The sequence below is a fragment of the Miscanthus floridulus genome, unplaced genomic scaffold, assembly GCF_019320115.1.
Source record: "Miscanthus floridulus cultivar M001 unplaced genomic scaffold, ASM1932011v1 fs_252_4_5, whole genome shotgun sequence".
Lineage (NCBI taxonomy): Eukaryota > Viridiplantae > Streptophyta > Magnoliopsida > Poales > Poaceae > Miscanthus > Miscanthus floridulus.
This window is the reverse complement of record NW_027096459.1, coordinates 25,561-49,361: the sequence shown is the minus strand read 5'-3', so window position 1 is coordinate 49,361 and position 23,801 is coordinate 25,561. Positions and strand designations below refer to the sequence as shown.

General features: G+C 43.4%; 2 protein-coding genes across 3 annotated transcripts; both read right to left on the bottom strand.

Annotated features, from left to right (window-relative positions):
- Nucleotides 1-2,892: 2,892 nt before the first annotated feature.
- LOC136531002 (chaperone protein dnaJ 72-like) lies at nt 2,893-6,002 on the bottom strand. Its single transcript, XM_066523702.1, has 3 exons — nt 5,194-6,002; nt 4,624-4,693; nt 2,893-3,103 (listed from the first exon to the last, which is right to left on the bottom strand). The coding sequence occupies exons 1-3, from the start codon at nt 5,880-5,882 to the stop codon at nt 3,047-3,049; spliced, it is 816 nt and encodes a 271-aa protein (XP_066379799.1). The 5' UTR covers nt 5,883-6,002; the 3' UTR covers nt 2,893-3,046.
- A 51-nt stretch (nt 6,003-6,053) lies between these two features.
- On the bottom strand, nt 6,054-8,906 carry LOC136531003 (uncharacterized). 2 transcript variants are annotated; one of them, XM_066523703.1, is made up of 4 exons: nt 8,550-8,906; nt 7,466-7,546; nt 7,219-7,387; nt 6,054-6,450 (listed from the first exon to the last, which is right to left on the bottom strand). In XM_066523703.1, exons 1-4 carry the CDS (start codon nt 8,716-8,718, stop codon nt 6,246-6,248), a joined length of 624 nt encoding a protein of 207 aa, XP_066379800.1. In that variant the 5' UTR covers nt 8,719-8,906; the 3' UTR covers nt 6,054-6,245. The 2 variants fall into 2 exon arrangements, with proteins under 2 accessions (XP_066379800.1, XP_066379801.1); XM_066523704.1 differs by having other exon boundaries at nt 7,219-7,546; nt 8,550-8,901.
- Between the last annotated feature and the right edge of the window lie 14,895 nt (nt 8,907-23,801).

The window sequence follows — 23,801 nt, the reverse complement described above, 5'->3', positions numbered from 1 at the left end:
AACCACCAGATAGAACTCCTGGAACGAGTTCACGAGAACAAAAGGAAAAAGGAATGTGTTAAACATTTTCAGCTATCATTTTTCTAAAACTTGGAACACACATGTGCAATTAAATGGAAAATGGTTATGCTGGAGTAGTACTAGTGATCTAGCTGCCATATTCCCGAAAGGAAGGAGGAACGTGGTTTTGCAATTCTCCAAGAGTATTTTATTTTTTTTCTCCTTAAATCATATAGCTTTGCAATTCTCCTAAAGGTATTCGGAGAAAAAAATAAGATCATCTCTAAGAGACTCTAATAAATAGCTTCCAAAAAATCAAATTTGATCCCACAATAATTTTTGCTCTTTTTTTTCTCACGGGACTTCACAGGTTCGCGAACCCTTTTTGACGCCGCGACTTGCCTGCCGCCGTCGCCAACTCCCAGCATTTGCAAGTCGCGGCCATTGCCAGCGGCGTGACCACGGCGAGTGGCGTGGGCATGGGGCTCAGCACCGGCGACGTTCGGCACACGGGGCACGTCGGGTGGTGGCGGAGCCACGGGTTGGCGCACTCCCGGTGGAACTCGGGCAGATGGAGCAGCACGTGCACGTGGTGCACGTGGTGCCCTTCTTGGCCGCGGCCTTGTTGGCCTCCTTCCTGGCCTCGCCGTACACCATCTCCGGGACGACGGAGCAGCCTCCCCCGCCGCTGCGTCGACGGGCGCTCAGGTGCAGAAGTAGGAGGCGAGCGTGATGGTGGTGATGAGCAGGAGGATGCCGATGGAGACGCTGACTTGAAACCCTTTCGGACGCCGCGACAGCGCGGGAAATAGCGGATACGCGCGACTACGGTCCGCACATTTTTACGTAGGATGGGGTCGGTTTGCCAAGTGCCAAAAGATGGAAAAGGGATATGGTGTACTCTTGAAGACGAGTTTTTCTCCTTTTTCCTTAAAAAATATGGATAGGAAAAAGATATGGGGTACTCTTGAAGATGCTCTAAGCTAGTGATCCATCCTTCCTCAAAAGTACAATTTTAGAACAGTGCTTAGTCAAGTTATCTTAAATTTAACTAAATTTATATAAAAAAACATAGTAATACTTATCTAATAGAATATATTTTCATAATATGACTATTTTGCATTTTCATTGCCCATACTATCTTCTATAAACTCAATCAAACTTTTTTAGTTGCTTTCACTCTAACCAAACTTAGAATTGTATTCTTGGTGGGACGGATGCAGTACTTCCGTTAGAAACTACTCTCTCCATCCCATCCCATGATAATAGTCATTATAGCTTTCTATGGTTACCCTAAATTATTTGTTATTCTCGCTTTTCAATGTACATTTATCTTTTCTCAATTTTCTTAATCTATCTCCTTGTTTCTATTATATTACATTTTTTACTTCTTAATTTTCATGCCCAGAGCTAAAATGATGGGATGCAGAGAGTTTTACTTCTTATTTTTCGTACATGGAGCAAAAATAAAAGTAACATCCTCCTTTTTTTACCTAGTTAAAATAACAAGTATGAAAATTCTTTGGTCAGGGCGGCGGATGGTCCGGATGGTCATGTGTCGTGGACTAGCTGCAACACCAACCCAACTACCCAACAACGTCTCTAACCATATCTTGCTGGCGGCAGTCGTGGCGCCCTACCCCCTCTCCCACCGATGGTGGCGGCGGCGGGCACCCTCCCCCGTGTGGATCCAGATCCAGTTCTCATGGCGCCTCAACGGCCTGTGGCAGGGCGCAGAGAGCGTGATGCGCGCGCTCGACAACATCTCATCCCCCTAGCCGGTCACTCCGTGCCACTAGCGAGTTCTACACCGACGAACTTCAAATGCCGATGAGCCTCTATTTCTCCCAAGCAGTAAAGAGATGTTACGCTAAAAGTGCATGTTGCAAGTGTACATTTCAAATGTTTCAGAGGTATGTTATGATTGTTTCATGCGGATGTTGCAAAAGTAGATCGAGATGTTGCATATGTTGCGATAGTTGTACATGTATGTTGCAAGCTTTTGTTCTCTACGTTTCATCTATTTTTTCAACGTATGTTGCAAGTGTGTTTATCTAAATGTTGCATACGTTTCACACATATGTTGCAAGTGTTTTATCTGGATGTTGCGTATATTTTGCTATGTTTTTTCAAGTGTTTTTCTAGGTGCTTTTGCAAGTGTTTCATAAGCATGTTTCAAGTGTTTCATCTATCTTCAGACGTATGTTGCAAATGTTGCATCTTGATATTTTTAGAGTAGATCGGGTGATGCATATGGGGATGCGCATGGGAAGCGTGAGGGGGCACGAGCGGTCCCCGCGCGCAATTTGGCGGCGCAGGCGACGTCCGGGAGGCATGGGAGACGCCTGGGGGCACGCTGGTGGAGCGCGAGCGAGTGTGGCACGCACGGAGTGCAACGCGAGCGTCCGGACAGACGTCCAGGCGCTAGTACTTTCATAAGAAGTAACATGGGACAACAAAGAGAGTATTCCCCGTCACATAATAAGTGTCATTTTCGCTTTACGAGAAATCAAATGTTTTTAACTTTAACTAAATATATATAAGAAAATATTAATATTTATAATATATAATTTGTATGATTAGATAGATCATTGAATCTATTTTTATAATAAATTTATTTAAGATACAAATGTTGCTTTTTTTTACAATCATACTTAAACTTAAGAAAGTTTGATTGGCACAAATATCACAGCGACGCTTATTTTGAGACTAAGGCAGTAGGCTGGGACTCCCGACAACTATATTGTCAGGGTTCTGAACCTAAACATAGTCAGATGTACAGCTGAAATCTATTGCTATTTCCCGCCTTTGCTATGAACAATAGCAACACTGCAGCCATGTAGCTGTCCCCGAAGCGTACGTGGATTACAGCCATTTATTCAACACAGTCACTTCTCTTCGTCAACAGAAGAATCAGGGATCAAGCACAAGCTCGTGATACAAAAATTGTTCAGAACTATACGTATTACAAAGTAACATCAGGACCTGGACAACAATAGTTTGGACGTCAGTATATATGTACTAATGTACCATGAAAGGACAAGCTCTACGTATCTCCCTTCTGCGTCTTTCTGACCTTCTCCATGGCATCCTCAAATGATTTCTGCACACAGTAAGAAATGCACCCATTTATTTCACTGCATCGAGCATAGTATGCAACAATAGAGTGCAAGATCATACACTATCGCGCAACAGTTACATGTACAGATTGTCTTTCCATATAAATCTTGCTTTTCTAATCACTCAATTATTTCAAGGCTTACCAAGTTACCAATCTAACTGCTTATTCCACGTGTCAGAACTCAGAACCGGAATATCAGTACACTGTTGATAGAGGGTTTTATTGTCAGTACATCTACAAGGAATTTTTATTTTATTTTATTTTTCAGGATCTACGGTTAATATAGTCATCATATTTAATATTCGCATTTAGTGATAGGTAAATTCTAGCTCTTATAATCATAAGCGCACCACAATTTGCAATATCTTGATGATTGCCATAAAGTCTCCTCAAGTTAAGCCCCTTAAATAGGTAACCATGCTGATGCAATCTCAAGTACTCCTCAAGTTAGGACTTTGTGCAGACTACATAGTACCTAAAGTCCACCACTCAGCATATGCAAAAAAGAAAAGAGGGCTATCAATTATAATAGTATACTACAATGAGAAATTGGCGTCAAATCTAAAAAGGAGCAGAGTACAGTTACAAAGTTTTGAATCATTTTACTGTCTACCATGCAACAGATCATGATCAGCCTCTGTGGGGCTCGCTACTAGCAAAGTGTGAACATGTGAATCACATAAAAATAATCCGCGTGTTATCAAATAATGATCTTCCTAAAGTAAAGTACAAGAATTTTATGTTCACGGGTCTACTCATCTAGCTTCACATTTTAATTTAATTAAAAGCCAAGATTTTCCTTAAACGAATAGTGATCAACATTTAAAGAACTGAGACTATTCCATAGTTTTAAACAAAGTATCAATAACAATGGGAGGTCATGGGAACACAAACCTAGGGCATTGTAATATTTTTATTTATATAACTAACCAATCTGTCAGGGGAAAAAAAGAGAAAATATCCCTGTTGCACGTTAGAATTTCAGATATGACCAAAAAGAGGGTGTAACCATTGCTGAAAGCTCCCAAAAGGTGTGAATCATATAATCTACTGTTTTTAGTTTGCTTAGTTTCAGCTTCACTCTTGAGTTGCAATATGACAACAGCAACAGCAGAAGCCTGCATCGATCGAACAAGTCATTTCACAGGTCTGTTTCTTTTCTACAACTTGCAAAAGCAAAATGATTGAACTTTATAATTTTTCTTCTAGTCACCTCCCTGACTCCCTTCATATTGTTTTTTCATGCAGGAGCAGGACCCTTTTATCATTAACAAACCAATCAAGAACTGATTGCTTGGCATCACCCATTAGCAAACGGCATAATCTCACAAGGACCGAAAATTACAAATTAGCTACCCAATTTATAAGTTCAATAGCTTATACCAATTGGCGGTTAATAAAATTCATACCGATGAATAGGCCCGGCTCATTATACAAGGGAATAAATCTGATTCTTTGAACATTGTGAAAATTAATGAAGGGACACAATGGAACACACTTACCCCAGAGTTATTCATCTTCCAGATTTCTAAAATACTCCCATCAAGAAAAGCTGCCCCAGATAGCAGTACACTGCAATACATAGTTATCGATAAGCTGCTAGTTTTCAATAGGAGTACCAGATTTAAAATACTAAGATCACCATAACTATAATAGTTCGTAGAAAGCAAAAAACACTACACTGAACAAGTTTGCAATACCCAGCATGTGTTTGCTGGAAGTTGTAACAACCATAGTAACAGTTTTTCTCCAGTTTTCTTATGAAACTGTCTGCATTTTATTTGACCAAACACCAACGGAAACAATAGCCTGCAACCACAGTAAGTCACATTGCATATTTGGCTCCATTCTGATCTCCCTAGATTAGGAACTGGTCAACCATCTTGTGTGCTTAGTAAACAGCCCGAGCTGGCACTCTCATCAAAAGGGCAACTCAACTAAGCAAAGCTACAGACGAACCCCTCTTGCAAATGTTCCAAGCAACTAACAATTGGACATTCCCGGAAGCCCCCTTTTTGCTCGGCGGAAATAATAGACGAAAACTTACGATTTCGAAAGCCTGTTTGGCTTACCTGGCGAATCCCAGATTGATAAGGAAGCCTCGCCGAGTGACCGCCTTCAGCAAGAATTCCCAATCGATTGACCCCACCGAGGCGCCGGCACCTGCTGCCCCCGGAGGCGTCCGTCGCCACGAACCCCCGCCGTGGCCGTACCCATGCCCGTACCCGTAGGAAGCCGACGAGGAGGCCCAACCAGAGGAGGAGGTGCGCGCGTAGGAAGACGTGGAACCGCGAAGGCGGAGGTCGTACTCGGCGCGGCGTCTGTTGTCGGAGAGGACGTGGTACGCGTCGGACGCCTGGCGAAACCGGCGCGTTGCGTCGGCACGGGCGGCCGCGTCGGTGGAGCCGGCGTGGCGGTCAGGGTGGTCGCGCAGCGCGCTGCGGCGGAAGGCAGCCTTGATCTCAGCCTTGGTGGAGTCTCGCCGGATACCCAGCGTCTGGTAGTGGTCGCCCATCGCCCGCCTGCGCCAAGGCGATCGGATTCGGTCGCTGGATCGCAGGAGGAAAGGCGAAGGAGCAGGGAGAAGAGCTGGGGGTCTCAGGAGACGAAAGGGATCGGCGGCGACGGCGGCGTCGTGGCCGCTCTGCCTGCCGCGCCTTCTTCCCGGGCCCGGCTCGGCTCTTTGTAGTATACTGGGCCGAATTTGCGCTAAGCCCACTGAACCGAGGCTTCCATCTTCTGCCAACAGTGAAAACACCATTTGATTAATTGGATTTTACTTTTTTTTATTGCATTTGGATTTTACTTTTACACCCAGTATAAACAGATTTTTCTCCTCAACAAAATGGATGGAAAGGAAAAGGAACTAAGAAAATGAAATTTCTACAAACAATTTATTGCGTCGAAAAGTAGGAAGGTAAACATTTCAGAATGCCGAAAAAGATGCCACTATTATCACAACAGTACAAACTTCACACAGTTTGCGCAATATATTCACTTGAACAGATGATATGTATGCCCAGCAAAACCAGAGCGGCAGATTTCGAAAATCAGATTGTATACAGCATCCATTGTGCGGGACGGTTAGGGGGACAACAGACATGAAACTTCAGTATCTAGGCATCTAGGGAGACACGAGTTTCCGGTGCACATGCTCGTGGAGAGAGTGCTCATCACCATCGTGATGATGGAACACATATGTTAAGACTCCGACAAGGCACAGCACAGTGCCGACGAGGATCTTGTCATAGCGCTCAACCCAGTGGAACTTGATTTGGCTAGCACCATAGAATGAAAGGGCCACCAAGGATGTCATCACTGTGATGGTGCTGCAGGAAGAAACGAAATGGATGAATTGAAAAGAAGAATCGCTGTAACAAGCATCTTTTTGGTACTTCATGCAATTATCACATTAGAAAAAAATCTGAAGGAAATAAAGGATCTGAATGACAGCTAACAATACTTACCCCTACAAACCATGGTTGAACAAAATTGTGAATTAGTATACAGATAAAAAAGAATTGAGAGCTGCACTAATAAAACTGCCGCTTATTTTACATGAGTACATGACAATAACTAGTGATCCCGTCCTACTCTCGTCTAGATTGGTTCCCTCAGTCAATTGATCCTAATGTACATATGTGCTACAACAAAATGATGACTAACGAAGCAAGAGAAACATCTCAAAAGGAAGATCTTGCAAAGCTGAAAGAAACAAAATTATGAGGTCATACTTAGAAAATGCATTGGTACACTATTCTACTTGAGTTTGTTCCTTTTTGTCTCAGTGTGCTCCAAGTATCAGCTAAGGTAACACAGAGTGCTCATAGGTCCTAACAGATGAAATCCTGCTGCTAAGAAACTTCTAAGAGGCGAGGAGGATGTAGATAATCCTGATGATCATGGGTCAGCAATGCTACTTTTTTGCTTCATTATTTTAGATAAGGATAAAAACATCTTGCCATAATTAAATCTTTTTTTCAACTTTAGTGAGTTAACACAAACCCAATAACAGACAGGGCATGATAGTACAATTTTAATTGGTAGTGCGAACAAGTAAATAACAAAAAAATAGTGGAGTGGAAGGAGGTGAAGACCTGAAGAGCAGCACAATGATAGCAAGAATCATCATTGAGGAAGAGTTGCCAACAGCAAGAAAAACTGGAAGAGTTGTTGCACAGGGTGATAATGCAGGTACAAGTACAAGACCGGCGACTGCCATCTTTTCCATTGGATGATTATGAGCATGGCTATGACCACCTTTTCCTAAGGCAAACAACAGGATATAACTTCCTCCAAGAAAAATCAGCAACAGCGAGGCAAGTTTATGCACTGTTTCTTCACCAGCTATAGTATTTGCCATAGTAACTGCAGTTATCCCGAGAAGAGCAGTAGAAACAACATGAAGAACACCGCCAAATGCAGCTGCAGAAGTTAGCAATCTTTTCTTAGTACAAACATATAGAAAGAAGGGCATCATTTGCAAAATAACAATGTCCTAATCACTAAATCATACAGAAAATACAAGAATGAAGAATACGACATTGCAAGTTCTTAGAGAGTACACTACCCAGGATAAGCAAACAGGGTGCACCAAAACAGTGGAAGCAAGATGAGATAAAACAAGATGTAGTGCATGAATCATAACTTTTGTATCTCTAAATAACTGTCGCCGTTGGTATGCGTGCCACAAGTTTGACTCGATTCGTAGAAAATACGTGCAACATTTGTATCTCTAAATAAATTGATTTAAAAACTAGATTCAAATATCCTTCCGATGATACTAATTATGTATCATAAATATTAATATTTTTCAATATATATTTAGTCAAAGTTATTTCTCGGGAAACGAAAACGACAGGGAGTACACGTGAAATCAGCACAAGTCGGAAGAAGACATGGACACACGTTCCCTAGCAAATTGTATTCCCTGAACCGTGGAACAATATTCCACCAAGAAAGGAAGGTAACAGAAGCACATATGCAGTCTACTATCTCCCTACAAATCCATCCACGCAGAAAATGAGACCATGGGAAGCGTGGGCACCTGAATATGCCTTCATTGCCCATGCAATCTCATTTGGATGTTCAGGCAGCACTCAGCATATGCCATACGCACTAGGCAGCAGCCAGGCACCACCACAGTACGCTACCCTGGCACAAGAACTGGCACCGTTTGTTTATGCCCCGATGCACAACCGGATCCAACCACGGGAACTAACCACCGAGAGCAGCCCACCCAACCTGAGTAAAACCCTAATGACCCTCTCTTGCACGATCAATTGGGCGCGAGCCTTCACCCACCCTCGTCAAACTATGCACCAGATCTGGAGGCGGTAAACAGTAACGAGCGGCAATCGCAGCAACCGGCGAAAACGAGGCACGGGGAAGGAAGGAAGGAAGGAAGGAAGGGGAGGTGGGTACTGACTGACGAGGAGGGTGCGGGAGAGCGGCCAGCGCTGCGCGCGCGCGACGATGGAGAAGGGGAGCCAGTGCGTGGGGATGAAGGAGTGCAGCAGCGACACCGTGGCGATGCCCCCGATCGTCGACGCCTCCTCCGCGGTCCACCGGAAGCCGCCCAGCCCGACGGCGTCCATCCCCTGCTCAATCCGGTCAGCTGCGCGCCACCGTCGCCGCCGAGACTCGAGCCGCGACGAGCCGCAGTCCCCCGGGCGCCGCGACGGGACGGTTGGGGAGCGGGAGATCTGTAAAGGGGAGGGAGCCAGGACAAGTAAGGACCAGAGGCAGAGGGGAGGATGGGTGAGAGGTGGGAAGAAAGCGAGGGGAGGATGCCGGCCCCAACTGCGCAGGCCGGGGTCCCGTTCCGGCTAGACCGCTAGACGAGACGGTGTGCTGGGGTCCGCCGTATTCAGCCCAGCCCAGTATCTCTCGTCCTGTATTTCAGTATTTGCGCCTATAGTACATTGAAGCGTGCGATACAAGTAAACTGTGCAGATACGGATATACTCCATTTTCAAATCAAATTCTTCGTGAAATATGTTTTGTGTTTATTTGAACAGCACTTAAACGCCAAGTGGAAACTTTTGTTTAGATATGTTAGATAATTAGGTATTTTCATGGTCAATTTAATCTAGAAATATAACATCAGCAGGCTCGTGACGACATATATATGCATGTGTATATCTCTAATAAACACTACAACATGTAGACATGACATACAGATGGATACAGTAAAAGCGCAAAGTATAGTAATCACAGAGATTATATTGTACCCTACGGAGGGTCTCATGTCGAGGGCATCGGAGGCTCCATTCGCACTAGTCGACATAGTGCATTGCTCGAAGTCGTAGACCGCAGTCGATGCAAGACGATGTTCGCAGTGCAGTTCTACGAACAGATCACCAGGAAGAAGACGCCTTGCTGTTCCGCAGGCAATCGCCGGAAAGAAGACGGGATCCGAGAGCGATCACCACTAGGAAAAAGGCGTACGTGGACGAGCAGTCACGGATCGCTCTCCAAATATCTAATCGTCGCACACCCCGTGCAAGGTTCTCAGGCGGACGAGGATTCTGAAGGCACCTGCTCTCCCGCTACTCCGTGCACGCAGAGGTATGGGACGGGGAAGCTAGAGGGCGGCTGAGATGTGGTTTCTCTCGGAAGCGGTTTCGAAAGACGGATGTCTGAACTGACGGAGGACTACGAATATATGGCTGCGAAAGGCAGTGGAGAATTCCAGGAGACGGAGAACTGGAAGGGACGGTAACTGACGCAATCAGTTCGCCTCCACCATCAAAGAAAAAAACTCCCGTGATTATATGGATTAAGTGGCAAAAGACTGGTCACGCCCGCCCGCTCGCTCGCCTCGCCTCGCCACGGCCACGGCCTCGGCCCGGCCTGCGCCCACGGCCCAGCCAGTGGCGGCGGCGGCGGCGCGCGCATGCGTGTGGCACACCTATGTCCTTTTGTTAGCTTCTCAATTAAGATGAATAATTTTCAACCATATAAGCTGAGTCAACGTTCAGTCAAAATTCCATATGGTATTAAACCATACAATGCTTAATGTTACGTACCATAGAGTTTTATTTGATTTATTAATATTATACGGGCCAAGCCCATAATATATCCAACAATCTCTACCAAACTCTAGGGTTTATAACAAAGTAGTCTCAGAACCACATTTCTTTTATATACTAGTGTTTTGATGGAGACTGTTAAGTTGAACATCCATCTAGAGTAATAGTTTCACTCAGTCATAACTGAACAATGGACTAGGCCTTGAATTGCTAGTTTTGTGTGAGGTGAATGTCACTAAAGTCCTTAGCTGATACTTGGCTGCAAAAGGCATCCCCCTCTATTTGAAGCATATAAATCATACTCTAGTGCCTTTCATAAGTATTTAGAGATCATACAAATCTCATAGACTGTAATCAACAGTCTGACTCATATAGGTGTGCTCCTCAAAAGATGTTCTATAGGACAACATCTTTGCTTTAGCAAGCCACTTGGAACACATTAAGGTAAAAACCAACCTGCCTTACATAAAGGAAAGATATGCATCAGAAATAAGTCTTACTAAGGATCTTTCATCACAATTTACTACTAGCTTGTTTCACCATTCTACTTCACAGGATCTCCGATCACATAGAAAAGGTTACCACTATAGTAAATTTCAAGTGTGTCTCAAACCCATCTTTCTCCATGCACTTTCTATCACATTGCGTGACAGACCCTTAGTGAACTGATCTGCCAGATTGTTAGACATATAAACATACTCCAACACTATTACTCCAGAGTTTCTTAAATTTCTGATAGATTTTAGTCGTCTCTTAACATGCCTTGTGGACTTCATGTTATCCTTAGAACTATTAACATTTGTAATCACAGTCTGGTAGTGCCTTTCATGAGTATTTAGAGATCATACAAATCTCATAGACTATGACCAGCAGTCTGACTCATATAGGTGTGCTCCTAAAAAGATGTTCTGTAGGACAACATCTTTACTTTAGCAAGCCACTTGGAACACATTAAGGTAAAAATCAACCTGCCTTACATAAAGGAAAGATATGCATCAGAAATGAGTCTTACTAAGGATCTTTTATCACAATTTACTACTAGCTTGTTTCACCATTCTACTTCATGGGATCTCCGATCATATAGAAAAGGTTACCACTATAGTAAATTTCAAGTGTCTCAAACCCATCTCTCTCGATGCTCTTTCTATCACATTGCGTGACAGACCCTTAGTGAACTGATCTGCCAGATTGTTAGACATATGAACATACTCCAACGCTATTACTCCGGAGTTTCTTAAATTTCTAACAGATTTTAGTCGTCTCTTAACATGCCTTATGGACTTCATGTTATCCTTAGAACTATTAACATTTGTAATCACAGTCTGGTTATCGCAGTTCATAGAAATAGCTGGTATGGGTTTTTCAACAACCGGTAAATCCATGAGGAGATCACGAAGCCACTCGGCCTCAGAGCCAGCGGTGTCTAATGCTGTGAGTTCTGCTTCCATTATAGACTTTGTTAAGATAGCTTGCTTGCAAGACTTCTAGGAAACATTGCTACCTCCAAGCAAAAACACATATCCACTTGTGGCATAAAGCTCATCAGTATCAGAGATCTAGTTGGCATCACAATAGCCTTCCAGCACTTTCAGATGTCTGGTATAACAAAGACCATAGCTCATGGTGCCTTTTAGATAGCGCATCACTCTCTCAAGAGCACGCCAGTGATCATCTCCCGGGTTTGACATAAACCGGCTTAGCTTGCACACAGCAAATGAGATGTCAGGCCTTGCTGCACTAGCAAGATACATGAGCGAACCAATGATTTAGAAATATCTCAACTGATCCCTTGCTATTCTCTGATTTTTCCTCAATAGCACACTAAGATCATAAGGTGTAGGAGCAGGTTCACAGTCACTAAACCCAAAGCGACTCAACACATTTTCCACATAGTGGGATTGTAACAGAGTTACCCCACCATCACCTTCTCTCAGAAGCTTGATATTAAGAATAACATCAGCCTCTCTCAAATCTTTCATCTCAAAATTATTAGTTAAGAATTCCTTCACCTCCTCAATCACTTTGAGACTGGAACCAAAGATCAGTATGTCATCAACATATAAGCACAAAATGACTCCTTCACCCCCTTCATACCGATAGTACACATATTTATCAGCTTCATTCACAACAAAGCCAGCAGGTGTTAAAGTTCTATCAAACTTCTCATGCCACTGCTTAGGAGCTTGTTTTAGGCCATATAATGACTTTAATAATTTACACACCTTGCCTTTCTCGACCATTTGCTACAAACCCATTTGGCTGATCCATATAGATCTCCTCCTCTAACTCTCTATTTAGGAAAGCTGTCTTAACGTCCATTTGATGAACGATGAGACCATAAGAGGCTACCAGGGAAAGCAGAACTCGAATTGTGGTCAATCAGGCAATCGGTGAATAAGTATCAAAGAAATCATCACCTTCCTTTTGAGTATAACCCTTAGCCACTAAAAGGACCTAGGATGCCGCTTAGAGGGGTGAATAGACATTTCTGAAAATTAACACGTTTAAATGCGGAAACAATTAGAAAAGGGAGTTTCCAAAATGGAAACTACAAATTAAGAGTAATACCAACCCTCTCAAGTTAGCCATAGAGTTAACAAGGTATAAAAAAATATATCTAGAAGCTACAACACTGCAACACAAAGATAGAACAGAGATCAAATAATATTCAGCCCTGAGCTCTAATACCGGACGTGTCCGGTATGAATATCGGACATGTCCGGTATACACGATTTCTACATATCAGCCCCGAACTTGCTCCTTTTGATTTCTATCTTCAAACCAAACTATAGGCACCTACTAGAGATGACAATATACATAGAGAACCTGCACAAGAGCTAGAGCAATATAAATATCAAATGAAATGTGAATTGTGATATGATATTTGTTTTACCGAAGTTTGGACTTATTCAAGTCCTACTCTCCATTGAGGAGGGCTGCGGGCGACCCAGCGAAGGTCAGCCCTAGAGGGTACCATGAAGGTCACTCTAGCCGGAGTCTTTTCCAACTCCTTTTCCTCCTTCCACTAGTTGATTCCAAGGCGGCAGAATCGACAGTTACAAACTTTCCAAGGCACACCACAATCTCTCGGGTGCTCTCCGGTGATGCCTAACTGTCTAGGACCAAAGAGTCCAAGAGTAACAAATGCAAATCATGAGATTGACAATATACACAAGTGCTCAAGTGGTTGGATTGCTCTCTTTTTGAATTTCACTCAACCCACAATTTGATTTGGCAAATTTGATCAATCACTCACTAAGAGAGGGTTGGGAGAGTTGGCAAAGCTCAAAAATGTGCTAGAGGATCACTAGAATCAACAACCTCCAAAGGTGGAGGCTTGGGGGTATTTATAGCCCCCTTAGAAAACTAGCCATTTTATAGCCATTACCATACCAGACATACCAGACACATCTGGTATGACTTATACTGCCCCAACAGTAACTGAGTTACAGTGACAATGTGAGGCGTCGGAACTCCCAATGAATGTCAAAACTCCCGACCATTGGAACTCCCGACTCACGTCGGAACTCCCGACCCTCAGCATATTTGAAAACTAGGTAACTGAGTTGAAGTTTGTGAGGTGTCGGAACTCCCGACGCATGCCGGAACTTCCGACCGTCGGAACTCCTGACTCACATTAGAACTCTCGACCCTCAAGGCATTTGAAAACTAGTCGTTGGTCTCTGGTCGTCCATACAGGACACGTCCGGTATGACTAGGACAGTGAACCATCTAAGTTAGTTAAGCGCGACACGTCGGAACTCCCGACCGTTGGAACTTCCGACTCACGTCGAAACTCCCGATGAACCAACCCGAGAACTACAAGAATTTTATCGTTGCTGGGCACATACCGGACACGTCCGGTATCAATACCGCCAGATCAGAAAAACACAATTTAGCTCTTTTGTCTCTCAAATACTCAAAACTCACATGGGTTGGCTTGAGCACTTATGAAACATTATCTATCAACATGATGCATTCCTCTTAATAGTACGGTATTCCTATTAACTCAATTATAAAGAGTATAATGAATTTAAACCTTTTGAGTTGATCTCTTTCAACCAAAGCCGTGCATTCCACTCTTCATCAAGTGAGGGTGCCAACATATTGATATTGATCTTTTCACTTGAGCATAGCCATCTTGAGCATGTGACTTGATTCCATTCATCAAATTTGAATAATCCCAAATGTATCAAGTCACTTCCATCAAACACTTCAATAGTGATTTGATCCTTCACATTGACATGACTATCATAGCTTGATTAGTACCTCAACTAAATGCAAGTACTTCCTTCTTCACCCTAGCTAGGTTCTTCAGCCGTCAAGCCATCGCTTGCCCATCACCCTTGCTTAGTACCTCGAAGCCTTTCCTTGCTATCTTCACCATCTCAAGCCATTACGTCATATCTTGTGTTGAATCATCTATTTATTTGTATTGTTATCTTTTTTATTTCAATTTAGCAAGCTTCAAATATGAGAGCATTCCATATGCAATCCCTCATGTCCCATTAATTAATTCTTACGAGCTTGCTTTCACACAGTATATGGAAATTCCACAATAAATAAGCCTTTGCATGAATTCTATTTGTATTGTTGTCTTGTGCTTGAACTAGATTGTTTATACAACAACACATCATTTTGGCTTTCATTAAGTACCTGTGAGATAACCTATTTCCTGTCCACACTTAGCAAATGGGTTAGACCTTTAATCACGTTGTCATTCAATTATCAAAAACCCACTAAAGGGCTAGATGCACTTTTAGCCACAAGCCTTGCCTTGTACCTCTCGATAGTACCATCAGGGCAAAGCTTTTTCTTGGACACCCATTTGCACCCTATAGGCTTGCACCCATAAGGACGATCAACAATTTCCCAAGTTCCATTAGCCATAACAGAATCCATCTCACTCCGTACTGCTTCCTTCCATCAGGAGAGGAATATGCCTCTTCAATGGTCATTGGTGTGTCATCCACAAGGTACACAATATAGTCATCACCAAAAGACTTTGTAGCCCTCTATCTCTTACTTTTTCTTGTGACTATAGTGTCATTCTCCTCAGGATTTTGCATATAGGGTTCCTCAGTTTGTTCTATCAGAGTAAAATTTTTATGTTCATGGAGAATTATAAATTCATGACAAGTCATGCTAGGTGTATTTTTTATGGAAAATTCATTCTAAAAAAATATAGCGTCTCTAGATTCCATGATTGTATCAACAGCCATCTCAAGAACACTAGAATTTATAATTAAAAATCTGTAATCCACGGTGTGAATAGCATAACCAAGAAAAACATAATCAACAATCTTTGGTCCAAGCTTTTGCTTTTTGTTTATTGGCATATTCACTTTTGCCAAACAACCCCAAGTTCGTAGGTAAGAGAGATTTAATCTCTTCTTCTCCCAATCTTCGAATGGTGTAATTTCTTTGTTCTTTGTGGGCACTCTATTCTAGACATGACACGCTGTCAATATAGCCTCACCCCACTATTCCTTAGATAGTCCTGTAGTCTCTAACATGGCATTAACCAAATCAGTTAGAGTGCGATTCTTTCTCTCTATAATCCCATTGGACTGTGGTGAGTATGGTGGTGTCCTCTCATGAATAATTCCATGCACCGCACAAAACTCAGAAAATTCATTTGAGAAATATTCTCCCCCGCGATCGGACCGCAAACACTTTATTTTCTTCTCAAGTTGATTTTCTACCTTAGCTTTATAGACTTTAAAATAATGCAATGCTTCATCTTTAGTTTTCAATAAATACACATAGCAAAATCTAGTACAATCATCTATAAATGTCATGAAGTATCGTCTACCGCCTTTAGTCAATTCGCCATTCATTTCGCATAAATCAGAATGAACGAGTTCTAATGGTGCCAAGTTCCTCGCCTCAGCAACCTTGTGAGGCTTGCGCGGTTGCTTCAATTGCACAGACACCTGACACTTAGAATCTTTGACTAAGTTAAATTTTGGGATTAAATTTAGATTTACAAGCCGCGTGAGACAGTCAAAATTAATGTGATAAAGTCGTGAATGCCATATATTTGACTCATCCGAAACATTAACATTGTTCACCACTTTATTACATACATCATCAAGCAAGATAAGTGAAACAAGCCTCCGCAGTCATAACCTTTTCCAACAAATGTTCCATGTCTCGACACAACACACTTATTGGACTCAAGCACAATTTTAAAGCCATCGCAACACATCTAAGAAGCGCTAACAAGATTCTTCTTGATGGAGGGGACATGCTGCACGTTCTTTAATAGCACCATCTTTCTCGAAGTAAACTTTAGAACGACCGTACCAGCACCAAGAACACACGCATGCAAATCGTTTCCCATCAGCAAGGCTCTAGTCCCGTCGACCTGATAGGAAGTAAACAAAGAAACATCAGCACACACATGAATATTAGCACCGCTGTCCATCCACCACTCAGATGAAAGACAAACTGAGAGAACAAAGGGTAAATAATTACCATAGCTAGATGTTTCTCCTCCCGTCTCACTAATCATCATGTTTGCTGATTTCTTTTCTTGCTTATATTTGTGGTCTAGGCACGCACTTGCCCAATGCCCATCACTCCCGCAAACAAAGCAACCTCCACCTTTCTTGTTGTTTTTCTTCTTAAACTGTGTAGTTTGCTTAGGCTTTGCATTGTTGTTCTCTTGCATGTTCTTCTTCTTTTTATTATGAGATGCAAATGAGTTTTTCTTCTGCACCATATTGGCAGCGGAAGACTCAACTCCTTTTCTACGGTTATCTTTTGCTCTCGCCCTCTCCTTAACATCAAGAGATCCAATAAGCTCAGCCACACTAAACTCTTGTCTCTTGTGATTAGAGAAGTAGCAAAATCTCTCCAAGAAGGTGGTAGTTTAGCGATTATACCACCGGCCACAAACTTGTCGGACAACAAACATGGAAAATATTCTAGTTCCTTTGCTAGCGCCTGTATCTCATGAGCCTGTTCGACCACAGAATGGTTTTCAACCATTTTGTAGTCATACAACTGCTCCATAAGGTATAGCTCACTGCCAGCATCAGAAACTCCAAACTTTGCCTCAAGAGCATCCCATAACTCTTTGCCTGATGTGCAAGATATGTAGTTTTTCTCATACTTAGGATGAAGTGCACTAATCACGGCACCTCAAAACAGGTTATCGCCAGCTAAGAACTTTTGCTCCTCCTTAGGAGTAAACTGTTCAAGCTTCCTTTGTGCGGCTTGATAGCAGTTCATCGCAGTCAACCACAATACCATCTTTGCACGCCATATCATGAAATTCTTGCCATCAAAATTATTTGGCTTCAAAGCAGCAGCAAAACCACTGACAGAAAATTACCTAAGATTAGGTTTTTGGATTGTTAGATAATTAGGCATTTTCATTGTCAATTTAATCTAGAAATATAACATCAGCAGGTTCATGACGGCATATATGTGCATGTGTATATCTCTAATAAACACTACAGCATGTAGACATGACATACAGATGGATACAGTAAAAGTGCAAAGTACAGTAATCACAGAGATTAGATTGTACCTTGCAGAGGATCCCATGTTGAGGGCATCAGAGGCTCCATTCGCACTAGTCAACATAGTGCGTTGCTCGAAGTCATGGACCACAGTCGATGTAGGACGATGTTCATAGTGCAGTCCCACAAATGGATCACTAGGAAGAAGATGCCTTGCTGTTCTGTAGGCAATCACCGGAAAGAAGACGGGTTCCGAGAGCGATCACCACCACGAAGAAGGCGTACGTGGACGAGCAGTCGTGGATCGCTCCCCAAAAATCAAATCATTGCACACCCTGTGCAAGGTTCTCAGGCGAACGAGGGTTCCGGAGGCACCTGCTCTCCCGCTACTCCATGCACGCAGAGGTATGGGACGGGGAAGCTAGAGGGCTGCTGAGATGCGGTGTCTCTCAGGAGCGGTTTCGGAAGACGGAGGTTACTCCGTGCGCGCAGTGGTATGGGACGTGGAAGCCAAAGGGCTGCTGAGATGTGGTTTCTCTCGGGAGCGGTTTCGGAAGACAGAGGTCTGGATTGATGGAGGACTACGAATATATAGCTACGAAAGGCAGTGGAGAATCCTAGGAGACGGAGAAGCGGAAGGGATAGTAACTGACGCAATCAGTTCGCCTCCACCATTAATGGGAGAAACTCCCATGATTATGTGGATTAAGTGGCCCTGCCCATCCGCCGCCTGCCTGCCTCGCCAAGGCCACGGCCTCGGCCTGCGCGCGCGCACGTGTGGCACGCCTATGTCCTTTTCTCAGCTTCTCAATTAAGATGAATAATTTCCAACCATATAAGCTGAGTCAATGTTCAGTCAAAACCCCGTATGGTATTAAACCATACAATGCTTAATGTTACGTATCATAGAGTTTTATTTGATTTATTAAATATTATACGGGTCAAGCCCATAATATATCCAACAAGATACTAAATGGTGCGTTAAATAGTTTGACTATTTATATGATAAAAATGGTCTAAAGAACCTAAACAAAACAGAGCATTTCAATATAGAGAGAGTGGGATTTTTTTATAGATTTGTTTCAAAGAGGCTTTAGGTTGGGAAAGGAGTCTTGGTAGCTTTCAGGAAGTTTTTTAATACCAGATCCTTTACAGACTAGAGACTAATATCATATAAAATTCTTTATACTTTCAACTATTTTGTGGACCATGTGGAACATCTGAAATAAAATGGGGATAGAGAAGAAGTTTCCCCGATCATCTAATGAATTTTTTCATAAAATCTTTTGTTTCCAACAGAAATGGCAATTATTATTGGAGAAGGGTGATATCATATACTTGAATGACAAGATCAATTCAATGACAAGCTTGCTGGAAATCTTCTGAGAGTGAACTGAGAATCTGGAAGTAGAAGGCTTTTGTGAGAATTTAGATATAGCGCTTAGCTCTTTTTTGTTTTGCATGATTGTTTCAGCTTTGTTCTCTGGTTTAAACTAGGAGGGTTCAATTTTCTTTGTAAGTTGGCAATCCCAGTGGTGATGTTGGTGTGAGTTTTTAAATTGTGTAAACACTTGTATGCATTCTATGAAAACAGAGCTTTCCTCCATAAAAAAAGATTTTATATATTTTAGTGGTACTTTACCAAATCGCTTAGGTCATTTAACTTTTTTAAGCACTGTAAAAATCGTCTAAATTCTCGTCCTCAATACGACGTTTCACCGCGGCAGCTCGCACCGGCCACGTCGCCCCAAATTCGTCCAGCGAGCCATGTCGTGAGCATCATGTTTATGTGATAATGCATATGATGGAAGGTGTAGATAACATTTTTGTAACTTCATATGATCAATAAAAATGTTAAATGACGAGCTATTCCATAACTCATATGTATCAAGTAGGGTTTAAAACTAATATTTATTGAACAAAAATACTATAGAACATATATGTGGCGCTTAAATAAAGTTTCGAATATGAACTTTGTAGATGACAATGAAATATTTGTTGTAGAAAAATAACATTGCCAGCCAATATTTCTAATAGCCTAGAAATGTAACTTATAATCAAATTCAGCTCAGACTTAGAAGATTTTTAAGTATATAGACAGCTAAACATTGCCATGTTTGGCAATTTATTTTGCAAAATTGGATTAAGAATAGGTGTTATGTTTTAGCTTGGTTTGGTAGCCTCATATGCCATCTTGAGCATGGTGAAGATGGTTTAGGTCTAGAAGCAACCGTTTAGTTGTTATAGGTGCTTTAAGATGCGTGCATGACACGTTCTTGGGTTGGCCGGGTGGACGTGGTCACCATGCTCAAGCGCACACCGTCACCGCGCTGGTCGCTCACATGTGCGTGCGCTGCCACACGTGGCCAGCTACGGCTGCCTCTGGCCTAGTCGCCACTGGCCTCTACCGTGTGAAGCTGCCACTGCTGCTTGTGTGGCCATGTGGCGCTGCTGGTTGTCCCACCGCACTGCTGACCCGCCCTACGCCGTGACGCAGTCACTGCCGGTGCCATCGCCTCACCATCTCATCCGTGCTTCTCTCTGCACCTCTGCGCCACTGGTGGCTCTGTTCGAGGCCACCACTACCGCGCGCACATGGCCGTGCTCACCGTCACCTTGCCATTTATGGCGCTGAGCCGCGCGAGCCATGGCCGGTCGGGGATGCACGCGCTTGTCCTTTGCGTCTGCAAGCATGCCTTCTCAGTCACGCCGAGCATGTCCCACTAAGGCAAGGCCGTGCCATGAAACCTACCGGTCCGTCTCTCTCTCTCTCGCTCTGCTGCCACCATCGGAGTCATGCCCCATGCAATTGACCAGTGAGTGGTCATCTCCTTTCAATTCCATGTGCATGTGTCTCCACCATCAAGTCCTCTTGCTGCCTAACCCCACCCTGCCTTGAATGGTGCCTGGTCGAGCTTCAATTTGGTGTTTTCCCGCCACTATGCCAATAAGGCCGCGTCTGGCCGTTGATAAGGGCAGCCCTCCTACCGTCCCTCTCGAGCCAATTCACCTACACCACTAGTTTCGCGTTGCCTCCTTCTACACCTTGCGCACGCCAGTGGAACCGCTACTGCCTCCCCATTACCGCTGACGTGACCACGCCACCACGGTGCGCCGCCACATGGCTCGGCCGCACGTGGCCACACCTCCTCTACCATCCTCCACCCCAACCGTCACCTCGGCTAGGTCCACGGTAGTCTACTGATGCTTCCTCGCTAGCCAATTAGGTTCTTAGGTGCTCTGGATCGCTGGGGTAGTTGTGCCACTACCATGGACGGTCGCGCATCGCTGTAGCTCGCTCCAGCGCGTCCCGCCACCCCATGTTGCTGCTTGGTGTAGGCGGCTGGACCATAGTTGAAGGTCGGCCTGACCAATGGGCCAGCATGAGCCTCTGGTGGCAGGCACGGTCGCGCCGTGTCGTCGCCCGCCGCGCCGCCGTGCGCTGAGTCACCGGGGGTGCGCGTGGGTGAATTAGGGAAAAGTCAGGCGGTTAAGTGAGAAGGTCTGAGAGAGGAGAAAATAGTGTTAGTACTTAGTTGTAAATTGGGATGAGTTCGAGGTCTCTTTTGTAAAATCACCAACGCGCGCGGGACTATCCCGCCGTGGGCCGCCTTGCGAGAGGGCCCACCACACGTGGGCCGCGCCAATGGGTCGCTGCACACGCGCTGTGTCGCACGGGCCGCGTGTGTGGGCCACGTGGGAGATTTAGTTTTCTTTTTCATAAGGAATTAGCGATGGTTTTCTAATTTAATTTTTGAGCTAATCTTTGGTAAATCATATAAAATCATATAGGTATCCAAAAATTATGAAACAAATTTTGTTAGGTTCCTAAAATTGTGCTCTATCGGTTGGTGTATTTAGTTCATGTTTATACGTGTTGACATTAGGAGCTATTAAATCATTTGTCTTAATAATATTAAGTTAATTATTGTAGGAATTTTTGTGGTAAATTGGTGATAGCATTAGTCCTAAAAATTTTATAGTAGCTTCATTGTATTATTATGTGCTCACTGATTTTTTTGTAGCCTTAGAATAGACTAAGCATTAGGGTAGTTAAATGCTCTTTGTTTCAATATACATTAAATCATTAGTAGAAATAAAGATATACCCTTAAATTGCAAAACTAAGTGTTCATTAGTTGAATCCAACACCTTGCTTGATGAAGATGATAGTTAGCTTAGTATCTTAGTCATTAGAGCTAATTTAGTAGCTTGGTATGCGCATTCTTAGTTTAAGAGTTGTTGTTGCCTGAATGCTAAGTGTTGCATCATTATCGCATGCATGTAGAGAACGAGTTGGCGGAGATCATGACCACCGGTGATCATGAGTTTGAGGAGATCATCGAGGAGTACGAGGAGGAGATTTTTGTGCTGGAGGAGGCTCCAGAGCCACCACTGACTGACTCAGCTGACACCGCACCTGCCCAAGGCAAGCTCTGGTGCATAACCTCTATTTTATAATTCACCATATAAAAATATGTTGTGCATTTATGTTATTAGAATTTTTTGGAAACCATATGCATAGATACACCTGTCCTAAGAGTCTTAGTAGTGCAGGTTTGTGGTAGAACCGCCTAATCTAATGCCTCCTAGGAGTACTTGTCTTTCATTAGACACTAAGTACCCAAGAGAGGACACTAAACTACACAGTTCCGTCGAGCACACTCCAAGGGAGAACTAAAAAATCCACACTTTTCCATCAGGATCATAAATGAGAGAATAAAGCTTACAACATTCTTAAGTCATTTCTTCACTTTATTATAGTACCAGAATATTACCTCAATTTATTATAGTTGTAACACCCCAGGTGTTAGTCACAAGTTAAGCAATGGGTTTGATCTCAAACATGGCATGTTAAGTGGAGATGAAGGTGTCAAGATCAAATCTACAAGAGTGAGCTCCAACTTAAACTTGGACAACACACCTTTACTTACATGTGTACCCTTGTTAAGATTATGCAAGAGTAATGTAAACATGCTTATTTCATGTACATTACATCAACATACATCCATATTGACCTATGGAAAAGTTTCATGAAGTTTGGAATCAAGAAGTCACATGAAATGATAAGTTATAATCTTTCTTGGATTGCTTTGTTAAGTGAATTGAATTATAGGTCATCAACCAAGCCTTGCAACCTGGCTCAAACAACTCTACTTACCCTCATGAACAAAAGTTATGAAGGGTTCATGTTGAGCAAGGGGCCAGAAAATGCTTCAATAGATCAAAAAGGATAATTTAAGCTTTACCGTGATGCTACTTTGACTTGGTTTGAACTATGTCTTACAGTGCTTGCATGGAGCTGCACCTTAAATAAAAGTTGAAGTTTGAGTGGTGTAGAATAAACTTTGTTTTAGTACCAATAGCTATATCAGCTTGTAAGCAAGTCAAACTAAGCCCTCAATTTGGAATCCATGGCTGTTTTTGAGCTCAAAATTTTGGCTAAGTCCCTAATGGACTGAAACTGAGTTTTTAGTTTTCGTGTACCCCGCTTCGTAGCCGTGTATCTCTCCAACTAGGCTGAATCAGGCTTTGATGCTTTAATCAAAGTTGTAGATATTGCGTAGCTCTACAACTTTAATTACTACGGTTGTGCCAAAACTAAGTGGTTTAGGAGATATGGAGGGATGAACATCGGGCTTCAGTGGTATGTTTGAGGTGGTATTGAAATTCTTTCCTTCTTTCAGCAAAAGCAGCAAGGATGACGGCGCATAGAGTCTCGACGCCATGTGGCTCCCTTGGCTCACCTCGCTCGTGCATGCTCACCACCTCGCCCCATGTGCATGAGTATATAGACCCAAACTCCCCTGCCCGCTCCACTCTCTCCCTCTCCCTTCCCCTTCCCTCTCCTGCTCTCTCTAGCCGACACCATGCCGCTACCATGCTGCTGCTAGAGCTCCATCATCGCTGGCCACTCTCGCACAGTCACCCAGATAAGGCCATTGTTAGCTCCATCGTTGCATCCTCCCTTGTCCTACGCCACTTTGCCAACCGCGCCACTGCCCCTCGCCATGCCGCTGCTGCACGTGCTGCCCTGATGCCATGGCCGCCCATGGAAGCTTCGTGGCCATGCCACCGATGGCTAGCTCAGTCCAAGCTAATGCCAGCCATGGGCACGGCCTAACCCGGTGCCCTTCCTCCGCTACCGCCGGCCACCCTAGCTGCCTGAATGGGC

What these genes read in the sequence shown, in the direction of transcription:
- LOC136531002 (XM_066523702.1), bottom strand. Translation starts at nt 5,882, where the DNA reads ATGGTGTTTTCACTGTTGGCAGAAGATGGAAGCCTCGGTTCAGTGGGC. An exon ending in ATCAATCTGGGATTCGCCAG is followed by an intron (nt 4,694 to 5,193) that starts GTAAGCCAAACA and finishes TATGTATTGCAG; the next exon opens with TGTACTGCTATCTGGGGCAG. An exon ending in GGAAGATGAATAACTCTGGG is followed by an intron (nt 3,104 to 4,623) that starts GTAAGTGTGTTC and finishes TACTGTGTGCAG; the next exon opens with AAATCATTTGAGGATGCCAT.
- LOC136531003 (XM_066523704.1), bottom strand. Translation starts at nt 8,718, where the DNA reads ATGGACGCCGTCGGGCTGGGCGGCTTCCGGTGGACCGCGGAGGAGGCG. An exon ending in CTCCCGCACCCTCCTCGTCA is followed by an intron (nt 7,547 to 8,549) that starts GTCAGTACCCAC and finishes TAACTTCTGCAG; the next exon opens with CTGCATTTGGCGGTGTTCTT. An exon ending in ATCATTGTGCTGCTCTTCAG is followed by an intron (nt 6,451 to 7,218) that starts GTCTTCACCTCC and finishes TTCTTCCTGCAG; the next exon opens with CACCATCACAGTGATGACAT.